Here is a 21,683-nt window from a genome sequence, read left to right as displayed (position 1 = left end):
ACTGCACATATGGTCATACATAACAGAAATCATAATTTCTCACGACACATATTAACTTTACAGCCAAAATGGTGGGCAAGCATTGGGGTCGCAGGTTATACTCAAGAGATGAGGAAGGAATGTGCGAAGGATAACATTAAGATGGATGAGCAGAAGCTACCAATGACCTGTAGGAATATTACAGTGTATCCTCCAAAAGATTTTTACCCTTTGCTTTATGACAAGATTCCACAAATATTTGGAGACGGAACGGGTAAAGATGTCTCAAAGGTTAGTTTATTTGCTTTTAGGAACATCATATATAAGTATATAAGTCCATACGTATATAAGTATATACCTATGTGATAAAGTGTAAGAAAGTAAATTCTAGATTGATGTGGGCAAAACTGAAAGTGGAGGGAGAGACATGTGTGATTGTTGGTGCTTATGTACCTGGTCATGAGAACAAAGACCATGTGAGACATGTGTCTAGGGAGCAGATGAGTGAGTGTATCAGCAGCTTTGATGCACGAGACCAGGTTATAATAATGGATGATTTGAATGCGAGGGTGAGTAATGTGGCAGCTGAGGGTATAATTGGTGTACATGGGGTATTCAGTGTTGTGAATGGAAATGATTAAGAACTTGTGGATTTGTGTACTGAAAAACGACTGGCGATTTGGAATACCAGGCTTAAAGAGAGATATGCATAAGTATACGTATGTGAGTAAGTGACATGGTCAAAGGGCATTATTGGATTGCGTTCATTCATAGACGTGTAAAAGAGAGACTTGTGGATGTTAATGTGCTGAGAGGGGCAGTTGGAGAGTTTTCGGATCACTATCTTGTGGAGGCGGAGGTGAAGATTTGTAAAGGTTTTCAAAAATAAGAAGAATGAATGTTGGGGAGAAGAGAGTGGTAAGAGTAAGTGAGCTTGGAAGGGTCACTTGTGTGAGGAAGCACCAAGAGAGATTGAATGCAGAATGGCTAAAGGTGAGAGGAAATGTCGTGGGGGAGTGGGTGAAGAATGGGATGTATTTAGGGTAGCGGTAATGACATGTGCATAAGATTCATGTAGCACCACTCACTATCCTTTCTGATCTGCCCACCTCCCACCTTTCTCATGCCACATGCATCTTTTGCACATGCCATGAATGATTTACCAAAAACCTCCCATTCCTCACCGACTCCACTCTCAGTCAATTCAATGGTCAAAATCTTTAACATGATTAAACAAGGCAATTGATTCTTGTCCCGTTCTTACACTATATTTTTCTGTTTGTTTATGTGAGTATGTACAATTCTTTACATACATATATATCTAGTGACACTCCAACCATATCTCTTAATTCTACGTGTAATACTTAATGGAATATGATCCTCTATGATTGTAATTATTGCATGTTATATTAATGATTGAATCCTTTTTAAACACACCCATGATTGTCAACCGCTGACCATTCCATTTCTTCAGGTGTTCAACGGATCCAGTTTATTCCACGTCTGGAACAAGTTAAGCTCAGTAAATGTCATAAAAGCCAAGAGCGAGAGCATCTACGAGGTGGTGACTAAGAGAGTGTGTCCCATCACCTACAGGCACGCTGTGCGACACTCTAGGTACTTCTAGATGATCTCAACTAATGTCTACATACATCCTTCTCCACCACTTACCCACCTACCATATCCTGGACGGAATTACCTAAGTGCCTAACATATAGAAACTTATTTATTGAGACAAGAAACGTGTTGAAACCTTACGTATTTGGAATAATTGGTATTTTAGATTACCATGATAACTTGTACATCAGCTGAAATTTACTGTATGTTGAGGATTTATATTAAGACACATTTTATCTTAAGTAGATAACTCCTTAGATGTTAAGTTACAGCTTAAAAGAAAGATTTATCTTACAAGTAATATGTCGGCAAACCTTTCTGCTAGTTAGGATGCAAGTTCTGCTGTCTTACATGTTGTAAAGTCTCATCCACTGGGATCAGATTTGATCAGTTCTGTTGTGATAATTGGTATATACAACTTGCTGATGACTCCAGTCTGATAACGAATTTCTCTTATGTGACAATGGTTCTTCTGCAACCAGTAATTGCAACATTTTCTATTCTATATTGCGCTACATATCTACACTTTATTAGTTGGTAAATGAGTCTTCTCATGTGCAACATTTCTTCTTTCCATTTAAACTTCCCCTTCTGTACTGAACGTAAGCAGTCCACTCCTGCGGCCTCAAATTCCACATCCACTAATGTGAATTCTGAGCGTCGCCACACCGTCAGGGGAGTGTCATAATGCACTCGGTTTTCGAAGAAACAGCATTGATGATGGCTATGATCCTTCACGGCTATACAACCCCACATACTGCAACACTAACATACTATCCGGTAGCTTAACCAACCTTGTGATATGCTTTATTTTCACCTAATTTAGACATGAATATCCCCGAGACTCCTTTCACCAATCTTTTACCTTTTCTTTCTTCTTAGCCCAGGACCTTATGTCGCCTCTTCCACACTGTTTTGCCTTTGTTCATGAAGCAACTTAGGATCTGATGTGACCAGGTTCATGAAGACTATCCTCCTGGGGTATTTTCCTCGTATCTTTAGGCAGCATTATTACCGAGTTCTTAAGATCCTTTCGTTGTTATGAACACGAATGCCTCATCCCGAGCCACTGTCAGTCAGGACCCTTAACCACCTTCCATAAGCAATGATTCAGATAGCTTATGCTGCCTTACAGACACACCATTCCACAAGACTTAATTATAAACCTTAAGGGAATGTACCATTAGATGACAAAATATTCATTGTATTCAAATCCTTCTCTTACATATCTACAAGTTCGCCAAAAGACTTAAATCTAAATTAGATTTGCGAAATCTCGAAGTTCAAAATTATTGAATTTGACACTGAGACCCTACTATTCTTAGGATTGTCTATGACATTAATGGATTTAGTGGAATGTCTGGCCGTCCAAGAAGAAAACCATATACTAATGCCAACAAAAACATTGTGAAAAGTCCTCTCATTAACATTACATATTCTACATGACCGCTTGCATGAAGAAAAAGAATGAGGTACTAAGTTTAACCTTCTAATTTGGAAAGGGTTCGTATGGCACTAGGAGAGAGGTAAATATTGACCCTAACTCAATATAGGATGAATACGCAACCTCGAGCTCTGTAAAAAAACAGAAAATCTCTATTGACACGATACTCAACAGGTCCTAATTATAGAGGAGACATGAGTTATATTCTTTAGCACAATGAGTGCACCTTCATTTCTAATATGATTTCTTTCCAACGATTTTCTAATAAATAAAGTTCAACTCATGGCTTGGTATCAATTATCCATCACCCATGTAAAGATCATGTGTGTGTGTGTGTGTGTGTGTGTGTGTGTGTGTGTGTGCAATAATCACCACTGGAAAGAGAAAATAAAAACGGTGAGTACTTTCATTTATTACATCCTCAGACAGAGTGGGGGAGAGACAGGTGTTGAAGTCCTTATGAGCACAGAGGTAGCAGTGAGGTGGGGCTTCATAGTATCCATGGAGTGCAGGTGGGAACTAATGATGTGACCTGATATCTGACCTTCCTCCCCTTACATTGTGTGTAAGCAGGGTTATTCTGGTGGATACTTCTTGATAATTATTTCCATTAACAGTTTGTAACATTTGAAATGGCCAAAGGACATATTTACATGATGATCAAACATGATTCAAAAGCATTTTCTTACTGAAACAATTTGATTTAGGTATGATCTTATCTTCTTCCCAATCTATATGGTGATCAAAAACAGCTTTATGTTGAAGTAAGCCTTCCAATCAGTTTTGAAGCCCATCCTAGCATTAACCAAATCATTATGAGAGAATTGACATAACACGAAAAGAAAAAGTTGATCAAAGACACACCCAGCTACCCAGGTCAATCCCCGCCACGTGACCCCCTTTAATCACTCTCCCTTACAACTGTTACAAGTAGACGAAGCAGACAGTGCTTAGTCTATAAAGATTGGAGTTGGACGGCGGGATTTGAATAACTTTAAGTATTGGCACCTGATGAGCTGATTGTCTCCACTAAGCATGTCGTGCCACATGTATAGAAAAATTACATGTTAGATAGAATTGAATGAACTTCTACTGAAGTGCGATTTCACCTTCATGCTATCATCCCGGTCAAATGTGATCATCATATCTATCTATCTATTTATATATATATATATATATATATATATATATATATATATATATATATATATATATATATATATATATATATATATATATATATATATATATATATATATATATATATATATATATACATTATTGTTATTTCATTATACTTAATCGCTGTTTCCCGCATCAGCGAGGTAGCGCCAAAGTCAGGCGAAGAATGGCCCATCCACTCATATACACATATACATACACATAGGCATATACATATACACACAAGTACGTTTTCATACATGCTTGCCTTCATTCATTCCTGGCGCTACTCCGCCCCACAGGAAACAGCAACACCACCTCCTGCTTCAGCGAGGTAACGCCAGGAAAACAGACAAAAAAAGGCGACGTTCGTTCATACCCAGCCTCTAGCTGTCATGTGTAAAGCACCGAAACCACAGCTCCCTATCCACATCCAGGCTCCAGACACCTTTCCATGGTTTACCCCAGACGTTTCAAATGCCCTGGTTCAGTCCATTGACAGCACGTCGACGCCGGTATACCACATCCTTCCAATTCACTGTATTCCTTGCACGCTTCCTGTTTGTAAAGGCCTCGTTCGCTCAAAATCTTTTTCACTCCATCCTTCCACCTCCAATTTGGTCTCCCGCTTCTCCTTGTTCCCTCCGCCTCTGACGCATGTATCCTCTTTGTCAATCTTTCCTCACTCATTCTCTCCATATGTCTAAACCATTTCAACACATCCTCTTCTGCTCTCTCAACCACACTATTTTTGTTACCCTTTCATTACTAACTCGATCAAACCACCTCACACCACATATTGTCCTCAAACATTTCATTTCTAACACATCTACCCTCCTCCGTACAACCCTACCTATATCCCATGCCTCGCAACCATATGATATTGTTAGAACTACTGCTTCTTCAAACATACCCATTTGCATCCTTCCTCTTTCATGGTTCCATCCGCTGCTAAGTCCACTAGCAGATATCTAAAACACTATATTTTCTCCAATTTTTCTCCATTCAAACTTACATCGAAGTTAACTTGTCCCTCAACTCTACTGAACCTAATAACCTTGCTCTTATTCATATTTACTCTCAACTTTCTCCATTCACACACTTTTCCAAACTCATTCACCAGCTTCTGCAGTTTCTCGCTCGAATCAGCCACTAGAGCTGTGTCATCGGCAAACAACAACTGGCTCACTTCCCAGGCCCTTTCATCCCCAACAAACTGCATACTCGCCCCTCTCTCCAAAACTCTTGCATTCACCTCCTTAACCACCCCATCTATAAACAAATCAAACAACCATGAGGACATCACACACCCCTGCCACAGAACGGCATTCACTTGGAACCAATTACTCTCCTCTCCTGTTCTTACACATGCTTACATCCTTGGTAAAAACTTTTCATTGCTTCTAGCAACTTACTACTTACTCCTACACCATAAACTCTATATACTCTTAAGACCTTCCACAGAGCATCTCTATCAACCCTATCATATGCCTTCACATTCATCTTTATTTCTAAGTATTTTTCACACACATTCTTCAAAGCAAACACCTGATCCACGCATCCTCTACCACTTCTGAAAGGACACTGCTCTTCCCCAATCTGATGCTCTGTATATGCCTTCACCCTCTCAATCAATACCCTCCCATACAGTTTACCAGGAAAATTCAACCAACGTATGCCTCTGTAGTTTGAACACTCACCTTTATCCCCTTTACCTTTGTACAATGGTACTATACATGCATTCCGCCAGTCTCAGGCACTTTATCATGATCCATACACACATGGAATATCCTTACCAACTAATCAGCAACACAGTCGCCCCCTTTCCAAATGAATTCAGCTACAATGCTATCTAAACCCACCTCCTTGCCAGATTTCATCTTCCGCAAGGCTTTTCATTCTTCCATATTTTATCCTAAGACCATGTTTTTAACCTGGTCTGTACATAACTAATGGGTAACTGATACCAATCCATGAGTTGAACGTTGTTTATTAGAAAAATCGTTAGAAAGTAATATCATTGGAAAGGAACCTGCACTCATTGTGCTATATTGAGTTAGGATCAATATTTACCTCTATACTAGTGACATACGAAACCTTACGAAACTCAAAGATTGAAACTCAGCACACCTCTCCTTTTTTTCGTTTGAACTGTCATGTGAACTCTGTAAAGTTAATGCGAGGACCCTTCACAATGTTTTTGTTAGCGTTAATGTGTGGTTTTCTTCTTGGACGGCTAAACACTCCTCTAAATCCATTAATGTCATAGACAATCCTAAGAATAGTAGGGTCTCATTGTCAAATTCAATAATTTTGAACTTCGAGATTTCGCAAATCTAATTTTGATTTAAGTCTTTTGGCGAACTTGTAGATATGTAAGAGAATGATTTGAATACAATGAATATTTTGTCATCTAATGGTACATTCTCTTAAGGTTTATAATTAAGTCTTGTGGAATGTGTGTCTGTAAGGCAGCATAAGCTATCTGAATCATTGCTTATGGAAGGTGGTAATGGGTCCTGACTGACAGTGGCTCGGGATGAGGCATTCGTGTTCATAACAACGAAAGGATTTTAAGAACTCGGTAATAATGCTGCCTAAAGATACGAGGAAAATACCCCAGGAGGATAGTCTTCATGAACCTGGTCACATCAGATCCTAAGCTGCTTCATGAACGAAGGCAAAACAGTGTGGAAGAGGCGACTCAAGGTCCAGAGCTGAGAAGAAGAAAGTAAAGGTAAAAAATTGGTGAAAGGAGTCTCGGGGATATTCATGTCTAAATTAGGTGAAAATAAAGCATATCACAAGGTTGGTTAAGCTACCGGATAGTTTATTAGTGTTGCAGTATGTGGGGTTATATAGCCGTGAAGGATCATAGCCATCATCAATGCTGTTTCTTCGAAAACTGAGTGCATTATGACGTGCTCCTGACGGTGTGGCGACGCTCAGAATTCACATTAGTGGATGTGGAATTTGATGCCGCAGGAGTGGACTGCTTACGTTCAGTACAGAAGAGGAAGTTTAAATGGAAAGAAGAAATGTTGCACAGGAGAAGACTCATTTACCAACTAATAAAGTGTAGATATGTAGCGCAATATAGAATAGAAAATGTTGCAATTACTGGTTGCAGAAGAACCATTGTCACATAAGAGAAATTCGTTATCAGACTGAAGTCATCAGGAAGTTGTATATACCAATGATCACAACAGAACTGCTCAAATCTGATCCCAGTGGATGAGACTTTACAATATTGTAAGACAGCAGAACTTACATCCTAACTGGAAAAAGGTTTGCCGACATATTACTTGTAAGATAAATCTTTCTTTAAGCTGTAACTTAACATCTAAGGAGTTATCTACTTAAGGTAAAATGTGTCTTAATATAAATCCTCAACATACAGTAAATTTCGGCTGATGTACAAGTTATCATGGTAATCTAAAGTACCAATTATCCCAAATACATAAGGATTTCAACACGTTGCTTGTCTCAATAAATAAGTTTCTATATGTTAGGCATTTAGGCAATTCCGTCCAGGATATGGTAGGTGGGTAAGTGGTGGAGAAGGACGTATATACACTTTAGTTGAGATCATCTAGAAGTACCTAGAGTGTCGCACAGCGTGCCTGTAGGTGATGGGACACACTCTCTTCGTCACCACCTCGTAGATGCTCTCGCTCTTGGCTTTTATGACATTTACTGAGCTTAACTTGTTCCAGACGTGGAATAAACTGGATCCGTTGAAAACCTGTAGAAATGGAATGGTTAGTGGTTGACAATCATGGGTGTGTTTAAAAAAGATTCAATTATTAATATAACATGCAATAATTGCAAACATAGAGGCTCATATTCCATTAAGTATTACACGTAGAATTAAGAGATATGGTTGGAGTGTCACTAAATATATATGTATGTAAAAAATTGCACATACCCATATAAACAAACAGAAAAATATAGTATAAGAATGGGACAAGAATCAAATGCCTTGTTTAATCATGTTAAAAATTTTGACCATTGTATTGACTGAGAGCAAATGAAGTGAGTGGAGTCGGTGACGAATGGGAGGTTTTTAGTAAATCATTCATGGCATGTGCAAAAGATGCATGTGGCATGAGAAAGGTGGGAGGTGGGCAGATCAGAAAGGATAGTGAGTGGTGCCACATGAATCTTATGCATATGCCATCACCGCTACCCTAAATACATCCCATTCTTCACCCACTCCCCTCCATTTGCTCTCACCTTTTGCCATTCTGCACTCAATCACTCTTGGTACTTCCCCTCACAAGTGACCCTTCCAAGCTCACTTACTCTTACCACTCTCTTCTCCCCAGCATTCAATCTTCTTTTTTTTGAAAACCTTTACAAATCTTCACCTTCGCCTCAACAAGATAGTAATCAGAAAACTTTCCAACTGCCCCTCTCAGCACATCAACATCCATAAGTCTCTCCTTTACACGTTTATGAATCAACACAATCCAATAATGCCCTTTGACCATGTCCCTTACTCACATACGTATACTTACGTATATCTCTCTTTAAACCTGGTATTCCCAATCGCCAGTCGTTCAGTACACAAATTCACAATTTCTTAACCATTTCCATTCATAACATTGAATACCCCATGTACACCAATTATACTCTCAGCTGCCACATTACTCACCCTCGCATTCAAATCATCCATCATTATAACCTGGTCTCGTGCATCAAAGCTGCTGACACACTCACTCATCTGCTCCCTAGACACATGTCTCACATGGTCTTTGTTCTCATGACCAGGTACATAAGCACCAACAATCACACATCTCTCTCCTTCCACTTTCAGTTTTGCCCACATCAATCTAGAATTTACTTTCTTACACTCTATCACATACGTATATACTTATATACGTATGGACTTATATACTTATATATGATGTTCCTAAAAGCAAATAAACTAACCTTTGAGACATCTTTACCCGTTCCGTCTCCAAATATTTGTGGAATCTTGTCATAAAGCAAAGGGTAAAAATCTTTTGGAGGATACACTGTAATATTCCTACAGGTCATTGGTAGCTTCTGCTCATCCATCTTAATGTTATCCTTCGCACATTCCTTCCTCATCTCTTGAGTATAACCTGCGACCCCAATGCTTGCCCACCATTTTGGCTGTAAAGTTAATATGTGTCGTGAGAAATTATGATTTCTGTTATGTATGACCATATGTGCAGTATCCATTAATCCTTCATGATGACTATCATACATCATTTCAGGTTTTGGTCAAAAACACTGGTTAGGTAACAGATAAACTGAAAGTCATACATAATGGCATTTACTCTTCTCTTTAGAATGAGTAGGAGGAAGCTGATGATGATGATGATGTATACACTAAATGGAGGAGATAACTGACGTTCTGGATCTAATATTCTGCTCAGATACAACAGAGGGAAAGGAAGAAGGACTCTACATCAATATAGAAGTTTATACGACCATATATTCACTTTAGAGAAAAACAAAGAACAGAAAATGAAATTCAGACGAAGATTTGAACCATTAACGAGTGTTCAGGAAAAGCATGTACTTGAGCTGTTGAGAAATTATAAAAGATATACATTGTATATCAGACACAACACCTGTCACATTTAGTAGACTCTGAGTCATTCCATTTCCATGCCCTGTTAACTAGGAATAAGCAGACCAATTGTGTGTATGGCGTCAAAGCTCACCTGTACACTGAGGGCTTCTTGAAGGCATATCCTCCGACAGTAGGATGGATAACACTACTGGATTATACACTAACTGTCAAGTGTGAGAAGGAGAGACTGCTGGATTTGAATGTCATGAGAGGAACAGCTGGCGTGATGTGTGATCGCTTCTTGCTGAAGGCCAGAGTGAGACCTTGTAATGGTTTTATGTAAATAAGAAATTACATGGGTTCGGGAAGAGGGTAGTGAAAGTGAGTTTTTTCGGAAAAGAGGCAGGTTCAGGAGTGGCTAAAGGCGAGAATAGATTAAATAAGAAAGGGTGTGTAAATACGAAAAGAATACATAGATTACGTGAAAGTATAACGTCATTTTCTCCAGAAGCTGCCCCAGGTAGGGTGAGCGATGCTGCATGGTAAAGAAGGCGCTGTTCACAACATGACCACCTTCCACGCCAATGGCGTTGGTGAAGTTCTTCATATTCGTCAAGCACATCATGTCTGTATCGCTGTAGAATCCACCATAGAGCCACACTAACGCCGTCCTCAACATCTCGCTCACGGTGGCTACCACCCAATCTTAAAGGTAAAGACATGACAGAAAAGATGAAAGTACTTTCACGTTATAAGACGTCGTATCTTTACACTCTAGGAAGACATCCTGACCTCATTAACCAATCATGACTGGTATTAACTGGCTGTTACTCTGACTCATATTCCTCTTCTGTGAGATGACAGGTCACGCTCCAGTGAGTGTCATCATGTTTGTACAACGAACTTCACCTTCAAAAGTAATCAAAAAAAAGGACATAGGCCGATATCAACTTCACCCAGATACCTTAGCCTAGTCCTGAGAGAAAGTTAAAAAATGGTATGTCGTCATCCAGAGCAAGAGATAGCGAGGTTCTGTAAGACACTTATAGCAGATATATATTAATCAAATACACAAATAAGGTAGAACAGATCAAAGCTGCAAGGCAACATGCTAAGGTTTATTTAGGAGTGATTCTGCCTCACCGACAACGTTTCTATTTCGTGTGCTTTCACCCTTGTCTCTCTCTCTCTCTCTCTCTCTCTCTCTCTCTCTCTCTCTCTCTCTCTCTCTCTCTCTCTCTCTCTCTCTCTCTCTCTCTCTCTCTCTCTCTCTCTCTCTCTCTCTCTCTCTGTACATTAAGCTTACCCATATTCTGTGTCCAGTTGCCTGACTTAAAGAATTTATTGGCTGGTGTCGCCGCGAATATGTTATCGAGATGCGCCCCCACGATCTGCAGGTTACTGTAGCCTCGGAGGAGATCACGATGTAAGCTGTCAGCGTTGTCGACCGTCACTGAGGTCAGGACGAACCACACCTTCATCTCTGGGTTCAGTTGTGCCCAGCTGGAAGTATAGACCGAGAGGTTATCATGGTATCATTGTTGTGGCCACAGCCAGTATGATCTTCACTTGCTGGTGGCAATACTGCTAACTAGGTCTGTTGCTGCTGCTGCTACGTAGGTCTATTGCTACTGTTACTGTCCTTGCTACTGGGTGCTGTAACTGCTGCTACTGTCACTTCTACTGGTGCTGTAACTGCTGCTACTGTCATACTACTGCTGCTGTTCTCACTGCTACTGGCACTGTAACTGCTGCTATTGTCACTGCTACTCTAACGACAAATCTTATTATCCTTAACAAATCAAAATCAGTTATATCAAAGGCCTCCGCCATTAGATCACTCATGGGGTTATCACTCACCTTCTCCACAGGCCACCATTACTTTATAAGGGGGTTACCATTCACCATTTCCTCAGAGCACCAACACTGTGTAAGGGGGATGATATAAACCATTTCTATAAACCACCAGCGCTGTATTAAGGGGTGACCCTTTAACCTCTACAACACCAACAGCTCGATTACCAATATGAGAGTTCTTCATTGCCAACCTCCCCACAACGACACAGACTCAGTGTGAGGGACTTGCTCTCAATGGTTCACTGTAGACAGAAGCAGGTCTACTGTAAGACATTATATTGCACGGCTGACTCACCTCTCCACGGAGCACCAGTAGCGGTAGAGTGGGTTACTGTCACACGACGTCTCTATCAGGAACACGTTGGTGTCTTTCACATCAGGTTCTATATCTCTGTGATATGAGGAAAATAGATTAATTTTTGTAAAGGTCATTGTGACGTGTGTGTGTGTGTGTGTGTGTGTGTGTGTGTGTGTGTGTGATTACTACTTGTGTGTTACGAGGAGTGTTTCACACACGTGATCCCCCATTTTTTATGTCGAAGACTCCAGTCACGGACAAAAGTCCACTTAAAGTCCGGACCTTTATCAAAATACAATGAGAATTATGAAGCAGAAAAGAAAAGACATGGGAAAGCATTTACGAATTTTGGAGGAAGTTAAAAACCTGTCTTTATGATGTGCCAGGTCATAGATATTGGGAAAGACATGAGAAGGTTAGGAGTTCCATAGCTTCGACGTGTAGGGAAAGAAACAGTTATCAAAACGGCCCACCCTTGAGTCGCCGACGGTTATACAGTAATCATGTGAAGTAGTAGCTTGCCGAGTATTGCGAGGTCTAGCTAGTGGTGGGGACACACAAGCAGCCAGCTCTCAGGAACAGACACCAAAGTAATACCTACAGAAAAGGGAAAGTGAACCAACATTGAGGCGCAGGGCAAGAGGATCAATTTTTGAAGTTAAAGTTAGACAGGGACAGTATATAAAACAGACCATATATTCATGTAACGTATCTTCCCTTTTTGATTTATGTTGGATACTCCAGTTTATCTAAGTAAGAGTAATTTCCTCTCACGTATCTAATGTATAAGAAGAAAAGTTATAGCAAACACAAATGCAGCTAGGTATCATCCGCATCGCAGCTGTGACAACCACACACTATAATGCACCAGCACAGCTGCTGTTACACTCACATCTTTAATGTCACCAGCACAGCTGCCGTTGCACGTACACCTTCACTGTCAGCAACACAGCTGCTATTAAAAGTTCTTGGCAGACCTCAGTGTAGGTAACATATTTGGGCATGATGACCCTGTATCAAATTTGGCTTAAAGTTCTTATAAAATCTTTCGAGTTCTATTTTTGTAGTGTTTCCCTTTTACTTTCGATATCATGGAAAACGCACAGGTTTCATTTTGCATGAAAAATATTGTCATCATTATTATCATCTTTTTTACTATTATCATCATTATCGTTATCATTTGTTATTATTAATCATTATTATTATAATTATTCACTTAATAGCAACAGCACAAATTATTGTTACACCCATATGTTCAGTATCACCAACACAGCTGCTGCTACGTGTACACACACCTTAATAACTGCTTTAAAACAATTGGGTCCTCAGTATCTTCTTGGTCCGGCCGAGCGCGTTCTCCACACAGCAGCTCCCGCCACCATACGACCTCATTCTTATAGCTTGGATCTGTTGGCATGAGTTCCAACGGTATTTCAAAAGATTTTCATTACGTTTATAGACGGCATTGAACTACCATTCTAAACCTGATGTATTATATTGAAATTATATTATGATTTGTGGAAAAGTTGAAAAAAATAAACATTTCATCTATCGTTCCCAAGTGTGTCAGGATGTAGAATTTGAATCAAATGTAGATATCATAATCTTGCATACAGTTCTGGACTGTTAGTTCACAATGAGACAAACGAATACCAGAATTAGCAATGCTCGTTGAGATACCCTACCTTTTTATACAGAAACCACATCACAGTAAAAGTTCCATGCAAAATGTGATCTTTAGAAATTGCAATGAAATTCTCCACTGTCACAAGACAGACAACAGAGACAAGGAGGAAGACTCATACCACTTGCTAACCACACAACATCCCTCTCACTGACACTACCCAGAATACGAACCAAAACACAGATGGTTGAAATACGATCCATGAAAAGAAAACTAGATAGCATTTGCTATCTCTCCTGTCACTTGCCCTTCTAAATACATTCCATAACTAAGAGATCAACATACCCAAAACTTATCTGTGAGGAGGTTTCAGTACCCTACCATCCTGCACAGCTCAACACTCACACACAAGATTTATAGATGAACTATCCATAAACCAACTGCATCCTTCCAGCATCCTCATGCTATATAACCAGCCAGACAGACTCCCAACCGACCACACAAACTGCCATCCTCTCAAGATAACGCTTTTTGTAAACCATCAGCGCACACACTGTATTCTGATAACTCATCCTGACTACACTCCACCTGTCCCATCCGACCCACATAACCACCAGACTTACAAGAACTACAGAAATATAGACCGGCCAGCTTTCACACAGTATAAGGAATCCAAGCTTCAAGGCTTAGACATATATGGTTTCACGTTCTCTATACCACACTGTCTCACACATAATCCTCATCACTAGCGAGGCCAAAGAGAAGCACATAGTAGAGGGTTATAGAAAGGAGTATGATCCAAACTTCTCCAAACAAATAGCAGACATCAAAAACAAAGTAGCATACTCATACGAAACCATTCACCATCAAGTGAAGTCAGAGAACAAATCAAGAATGACAAGCAGAAAGCTGGTACCCCAACCTTAACCCTATTAACCAAAAAAACTACAAAAACCACAACTGGATAACGATAAAGATAATCCATACCTCCTACGCCACGCATGTAGCACTTCTAACCTAAAACAACAGCATCCCTTCTCCTAAAGCATAAACAGACATACGTATGAAACGCTAATCAAAATTTTCCCACAAACCAACCATTCCCCTGTACGGGAAAGTCATGAAAAACCTATCCTGACACAACTGTTATCCTATATATCAACTCTGCTGACACACACACAACGCAATCAATATCTTAAAGAACTCCCTGGCCATGACAACATTTCAGACTTTCATATAGAACATTATGTTTCTCTTGGCTCCACTCATGTCCCTGACAGATATCTTTAAACTCACATGATTACACGATACAATGCTGAGCATCTGGAAACTTACCAGCATAGCACTCATTTTGAAGTATGACATACTATCCAACTCCTCCCCTTCTTCATACCGTTATGTCCCACCGTTGTCTTCAGTATCCTAACCTCTTGAAATACTGATACACAGCAGAATCAATCAGAATATGCCATTGTTATTTACATGGTACCATCACTTCAACATCATTTCAATACGTTAGCGCACACAAACCCACATCACACGTACCAGATTCCTTCAACTAACCACAGCTACTCTCCCACACAGTATTTGCAGCAATAGATGATAACAAAGCATTCGCACTGTCCCCTGACACAACTTTACATAAAAGATCTTTACACCGTACTCACAGCCAAGACGAAAAGTAATTGGCCAACTTCCTAGCTGGTCGCCAAGTAGTCACTCGCAAAGACTTTATCTCCTAAACCCATAACCTCTACAGTGGGGTTCCCAAGGTGCAGTACTTTCTCCAACACTCTTTAATCTCTTCCTATACGATCGTCCATCACTTACTGCAGAACACGGTGTGAAAGTCCTCTCCTATGCAGATGAGCTAAGACTCACGTAGCAACACCCAAGCGATACATCATGCAACTAGAACAGTGGTCCACAGAAAACAAAAGATTTACATCACAGTAAAAGTCCACCATCACTCTTTAACTCAGGATACATACCAGTCTAACCTGCTTTCTTCTGAGAACGTTGACAACTGACTGCTCCCTCTAAATAAAACTCCAACCATACTAAACATCACATATGATACACAACATTCATTCCCCACAGCAAAAAAATTAACAAAAAGGCAATAAAACGAACTACAGAAGAGATATAATCTTTTCATTCATTTACCTGATGCAACTGTGTTTATGCTTCCCTGAAGTTTATTGTCACTTCTTGGGTGCGCAATTTGATGAAGATCTGATTTTGAAAACAACGCCAGGCAGATCAAGACGATTCCAAAGACCAGCGGACATAATCTGATGAATGTGTTCTGGTACCTGACACATGGATTTGACATGTTCTTGAAGAGATGCTGCTTGTGCTTCTGTCGTGAGAGGTATATCAAAGGTTAGCTCTCTCTCTCTCTCTCTCTCTCTCTCTCTCTCTCTCTCTCTCTCTCTCTCTCTCTCTCTCTCTCTCTAAATGAATAGATTAATGAATAAATGAATAAATAGATAAATCAATAAATAAATAAACAAAATAAAATAATAGATAAATAAGTAAATGAATTGATAGATAAATAAGGAGGTATATGAATACGAACAAAGTGCATATGAACGCGCACGTTCATAGAACACACAAGCCTCCAACAGCCAGGATCGAACTCGGGACCCCTGTGCCTAGCGGTAGCGCTCCCGCCTGTTGCACAGGGGTCTCGGGTTCGATCCTGGTTGTTGGAGGTCCGTATGTTCTACGAAGGTGCGCGTTCATATGCACTTTGTTCGTATTCATATACCTCCGCGTTGTACAGTTAGCTTCGGTAAAATGCTATGTGCTGGCTGTGTGAGCCTGATGAGAAATGACCGATGTAGACCCCGTTGCTCACCAACGTGAGACGAAGGGTATTCGAGTACACAGTATTCGAATAGTCATTTCCCTATCAGGGGCGATCGTAGCCTAGCGGTAGCACTCCCGTCTGTTGCACAAGGGGCCCGGGTTCGATCCTGGCTGTTGGAGGTTTGTATGATATATATATATATATATATATATATATATATATATATATATGCACTGTATTCATATGACTTATCGTTACTGATGTTCCTCAAAGCATATTGTTTTTTGCTTCTCTTGACTCAGTTTTGAGTCAGTTTGGTCGGTAAGATGTTTGTGTGTCTTGTGACCTTGTCTTGCCTCTATTCACCTTTTGTCATTGCCTGGATGTGTTGCTCTGGGTCAAGGAGCCAACCCTGCAATATACAACTCTACAACAGTTATTCCCAAACAACGACAGTCAACCTTACACTACAACAGTCAGTGTAACGATCACATTATCTCTACTAGTCAACCCTGCATTACGACGGTTGACTCTACCCACAACAGTCTGCTCTGTACTACAACAGTCGGCTCTCCACTACATCAGTCTGTTCTCTACTACTATAGCCTGTGTTGTGCTACAACAGTCTACTCTGTACTACAACAGTCAGTTCTGTACTACAACAGTCTACTCTGTACTACAACAGTCAGTTCTGTACTACAACAGTCAGTTCTGTACTACAACAGTCAGTTCTGTACTACAACAGTCAGTTCTGTACTACAACAGTCTACTCTGTACTACAACAGTCAGCTCTGTACTACAACAGTCAGTTCTGTACTACAACAGTCAGTTCTGTACTACAACAGTCAGTTCTGTACTACACCAGTCTGCTCTGTAGTACTGCAGTCTGGTTTGTAGTCAAACAGAGTGCTCTGTAATACAACAGCTAGCTCTATAGTTCAATAATCGGCTCTGTACTACAACAGTCGGCTCTGTACCGCTACACACAACCATGCGTTACAACTGTTACCCTTAGACCATTACAGTCGGTCATATATTACGGCTGTCACCCCTGCACTGTAGCAGCCCCACACTACATCAGTCAACCCCACACTGCATCAGCCAGCCCTATACTACATCAGTCAGCCCCACATTACATCAGCCAGGCCTATACTACATTATTCAGCCCTACACTGCATCAGCCAGCCCTATACTACATCAGCCAGCCCTATGCTACGTCAGCCAGCCCTACACTACATCAGCCAGCCCTATACTACATCAGCCAGGCCTATACTACATTATTCAACCCTACACTGCATCAGCCAGCCTTACACTACATAAGTCAGCCCTACACTGCATCAGCCAGCCCTACACTGCATCAGCCAGCCCTATGCTACATCACCCAGCCCTACATTACATCAGCCAGCCCTGCACTACATCAGTCACCCCTACAATACATCAGTCACCCATGTCATTCATCAGAAAAACCATACAGACTAAATATTGGACATCAGTGGACAGAACAACCAGATAAAACACACCATTTAAAACAAGGCCTCTAAATTTGTGACCCCCCAAAAAACACGGATGCTCGCGAGCAAAGCAGGCTTGACAAGAGTCTTAGTATAAACCCAAGTGCTCACTAGATATCTACGATCTACCTTGTCTTTCTTAGTGGAAACCATATACACCAGGGCGATGCAACAGTGGCAGCCACAGGGCGGGAGGAGCTGTTGTGTCCACCAGGAAGGCCTTCTGTGAAGTGACTGCGGTTCCACATAGTGGCGAGGAGCTTATCTACAAGTGTTTCATACGTGACTTCATCTGTACTTTAGTTGTATGCGTTTTGCCACACCTGATGATCACCACTGCCGTCGGTGGGAATTGTTTAGTAATGTCACTACCAAGGTTTGATATCATGTCATCAGCATACTGTACACAGAGGGGAAATGTCTTTGGGGTCTGGATGTGGATAGGGAGCTGTGGTTTCGGTGCATTACACATGACAGCTAGAGACTGAGGGTGAACGAATGTGGATTTTTTTTGTCTGTTTTCCTGGCGCTACTTCGCTGAAGCAGGGGGTAGCATGCTGTTTCCTATGGAGAGGGGTGGCGCCAGGAATGGATGAAGGCAAGCAACCACAGCATAATGGTACTGAAGATGTAATAGATGCAATGAAATTAAAAATGCTAACATTCAGAAAATGGTTGAAGACCAGAGAACTCCCGAACAGTTTATATATGAAGAAACTTGAGAAGATGACACGTTTAAAAGATTAGCTAACGAAGGCTGGGACGGTTTTGGATAAGATTCGGCTAGAAGTGAGACTGCGTTAAAGTATATGTAACTTTCACTAACAGATTTACTTCCTCATCCTACCATTCAGTACCCTTTCCACACTCCCTTTTCCCACCTTTCCAGTGCTACACATCTTTTTCTCACGTGTAAGCACCGCTTCTCTAAATACTTCTCATTTCTCATCCATTTCCCCTGCTTCGTTTATTTTCATCTTCTACCATCCTTCCCATACATTTCTCGTCTTACTTCCTCACACACGCGTCTATCCCAAACTCATTTCCTTAACCACCCCCCTACCACCCATGTCATTTTCTCTTAAATTCTCTACAAGCCTTCACTCTCGCCTCCTTCAACAAGTGATCAGATATCCCCCACCAGCCGCCTCTCTCAACATACATATATCCAAAAGCCTCTCTTTAACACTCCTATCAGTTAATGGATAATTCAGTAAAGCCTCCATACCATGTTCTCAGCGCTACGTCGCTAACGCGGGAAATGACTTATATGTATGATATATATATATATATATATATATATATATATATATATATATATATATATATATATATATATAATTTTTTTCTTTGCATTGAGTAGTGTTCCCTGTCGACAACAAGTGTTGCGCCAGCTGGACACCTGTCACAAAGGATTGAAAAAGCGTCGCGTTCACAATTTTCATATCATATATATATATATATATATATATATATATATATATATATATATATATATATATATATATATATATATATATGTATACATTTCTTTTTATTTCTGTTGCCTTTTCCCGGTTTGGCGTGATAGTGTGAAGAACAAAAGACAAGCTTACAGAGATGGTCCTAGCTCAGTCGTTTCTGCAGCGCTTAGAAAGCATGCCACGTCCGCCGGCTGGGGCCATAGGCCACAGATTGTCGTCGTAATGTTGTGTGTGTGTGTGTGTGGGGTATCGAACAGTAAGTGTTCGGCGTCATCACTGTGATATTTGGAACGCTGTCGTAAAGTGTCCTGGGGTATGATGATTCATTGATCTTAGTAACGAAAAGATGGGTGATGCTCAGAGCTCAAACGGGAAGATGGAACTCGTGTGTAGGGATTGTGGTTGAAGATGGGTGTATGGTGGATAGTTACAGTGTCCAAGACAGAGCTAAGAGAGCGGTTGTTCCATGGTTGTCGGGTGATTTAAGAGCGTGTGTGTTCTGTCGACGTCGTGTTTCCCGGGGGTGGGTTGAGAGGAAGGTATCTACACATTTTCAAAGGAATAATGACATTATCATTTGTGATCTAATCATTTGCACTTAAAATCTATACATTTAGCTAAGTGCTCAAACAAAAATGCAGGACAAAGCTATGATTTAAATGTTGAGTAAATGTACATGAAAAGAATGTCACAAAAAGTAGATTCTATAGATATGACTGTGCTGAGGTCGTACTATTACAACAATGTCTTTTTTTCATTACAGTGGGAATATAGATCCAGAGTGAAAACGTAACATTTGGATCAGATGCTCATTTCAACGAGTAGTGCAATTGCTGCTCCTGCCGAGTTATAAGCAAGAGTTGCTAGCTTGGCTGACTGACAACCAATTGATAGGTGTTCACACACCGAGAAAACGAATATAACTCATTATAATTTTCTTTATCTTTACTTGAACAGAAGATGATAAAAAATATGGTTTAGATTTGACTATGCAGAGATCATGCAATTATTTTGCACTGGCAAAATAAACCCAAGGAGAAAGTCTTATATATATATCTAATCTTGATTTTATACATGACAAGCATTGCGATTTCTGCATCTCTCTATCTGCAATCTGGGTTTGGATTCGTGGCTGAAGGGGGAGCCAGAGTACCTCTCTGATTATCTTGGTTTGGATTTCATATAACAAGGAAAAAAGGAACACTTTCACACACGTTTCTTGATAGTAATGGATGAACGATGCGAGGAGCTAGTGGCTGAAATTGTGGTTGAAAGCAGTACCATGAATACCAATTCTTATCACACTAATCTCTTAGTTTCTGACATTGTCATAGTATCGCAAATAGCCTCTGAAGGAGTCACTAGCCTTCTGTCGTTCGAATATAATTGTAAACCTTTGTATTTTTGCCTCTGTTTTTGTCATGTTTTGTGGCCTCTGTCGAGAACACCTGTTGTATCATTTGAATATCTCTTATCAGAAGTTGAATAATCGTCGTGCGGCAAAATCACACAAAAAACATATATATATATATATATATATATACGAATAAAGTGCATATGAACGCGCACCTTCATAGAACATACGAACCTCCAACAGCCAGGATCGAACCTGGGACCCCTGTGCAAGAGGCAGGCATGCTAACCGCTAGGCTAAGGGACTGTATAATAGGAAACAACTATTCGAAATACTGAGTACTCGAATACCCTTCGTCTCACAATGGTGAGCAACGGGGTCTATACTTGGTTGTTTCCGAACAGACGCACACAGCCAGCTGATAGCGTTTTACCGAACCTAACTGTACAACGCGGAGGTATATGAATACGAATAAAGTGCATATGAATGCGCACCTTGGCTGTTGGAGGTTTGTATGTTCTATATATATATATATATATATATATATATATATATATATATATATATATATATATATATATATATATATATATATATATATATATATATATATATATATATATATATAATTATATCAAACATTACATATTTCATGTCCTATATCTTCTTTTTCATTACAGTTTCTCTTTGGATAACTGATGTATTTTATGCATTTTAGTTGTCGCCTGTTATTTATATTTTTTCTCTGTTTCTTGTATCTCCTATGCTGATCCTATGCTGCCGTAAAGCAATCTTTCCAAATAGTGCTTCTTTATGCAAAGCTTCTGGTCATATATAGGATTAGAATCTATCACGAAAGTTGCATTGGTTCTTCTCTGAGTTAGTAGAACCTCTTCCCTCCTGATCCCCCTGTAGGGTGACAGTATGCCTGCACTCTGTATCTAATTTTGTTCGAGATCATCAAGGTTGGTCTATTGACTTAAGCCACAGAAGAGAGAATGACTTCTTTCCA

At 40.1% G+C, this 21,683-nt stretch overlaps 1 protein-coding gene across 1 annotated transcript; it reads right to left on the bottom strand.

The window, feature by feature from the left end:
* Positions 1–6,194: 6,194 nt before the first annotated feature.
* Positions 6,195–18,102, bottom strand: LOC139767156 (lactosylceramide 4-alpha-galactosyltransferase-like). The gene is made up of 8 exons (XM_071696185.1): positions 17,984–18,102; positions 15,695–15,843; positions 13,200–13,311; positions 11,902–11,997; positions 11,056–11,252; positions 10,231–10,454; positions 9,137–9,343; positions 6,195–7,946 (listed from the first exon to the last, which is right to left on the bottom strand). The coding sequence occupies exons 1-8, from the start codon at positions 18,100–18,102 to the stop codon at positions 7,794–7,796; spliced, it is 1,257 nt and encodes a 418-aa protein (XP_071552286.1). The 3' UTR covers positions 6,195–7,793.
* Between the last annotated feature and the right edge of the window lie 3,581 nt (positions 18,103–21,683).

This window comes from Panulirus ornatus, chromosome 59 (assembly GCF_036320965.1).
Source record: "Panulirus ornatus isolate Po-2019 chromosome 59, ASM3632096v1, whole genome shotgun sequence".
NCBI classification, from domain to species: Eukaryota; Metazoa; Arthropoda; class Malacostraca; order Decapoda; family Palinuridae; genus Panulirus; species Panulirus ornatus.
This window is presented reverse-complemented; position numbering and strand designations above follow the sequence as displayed.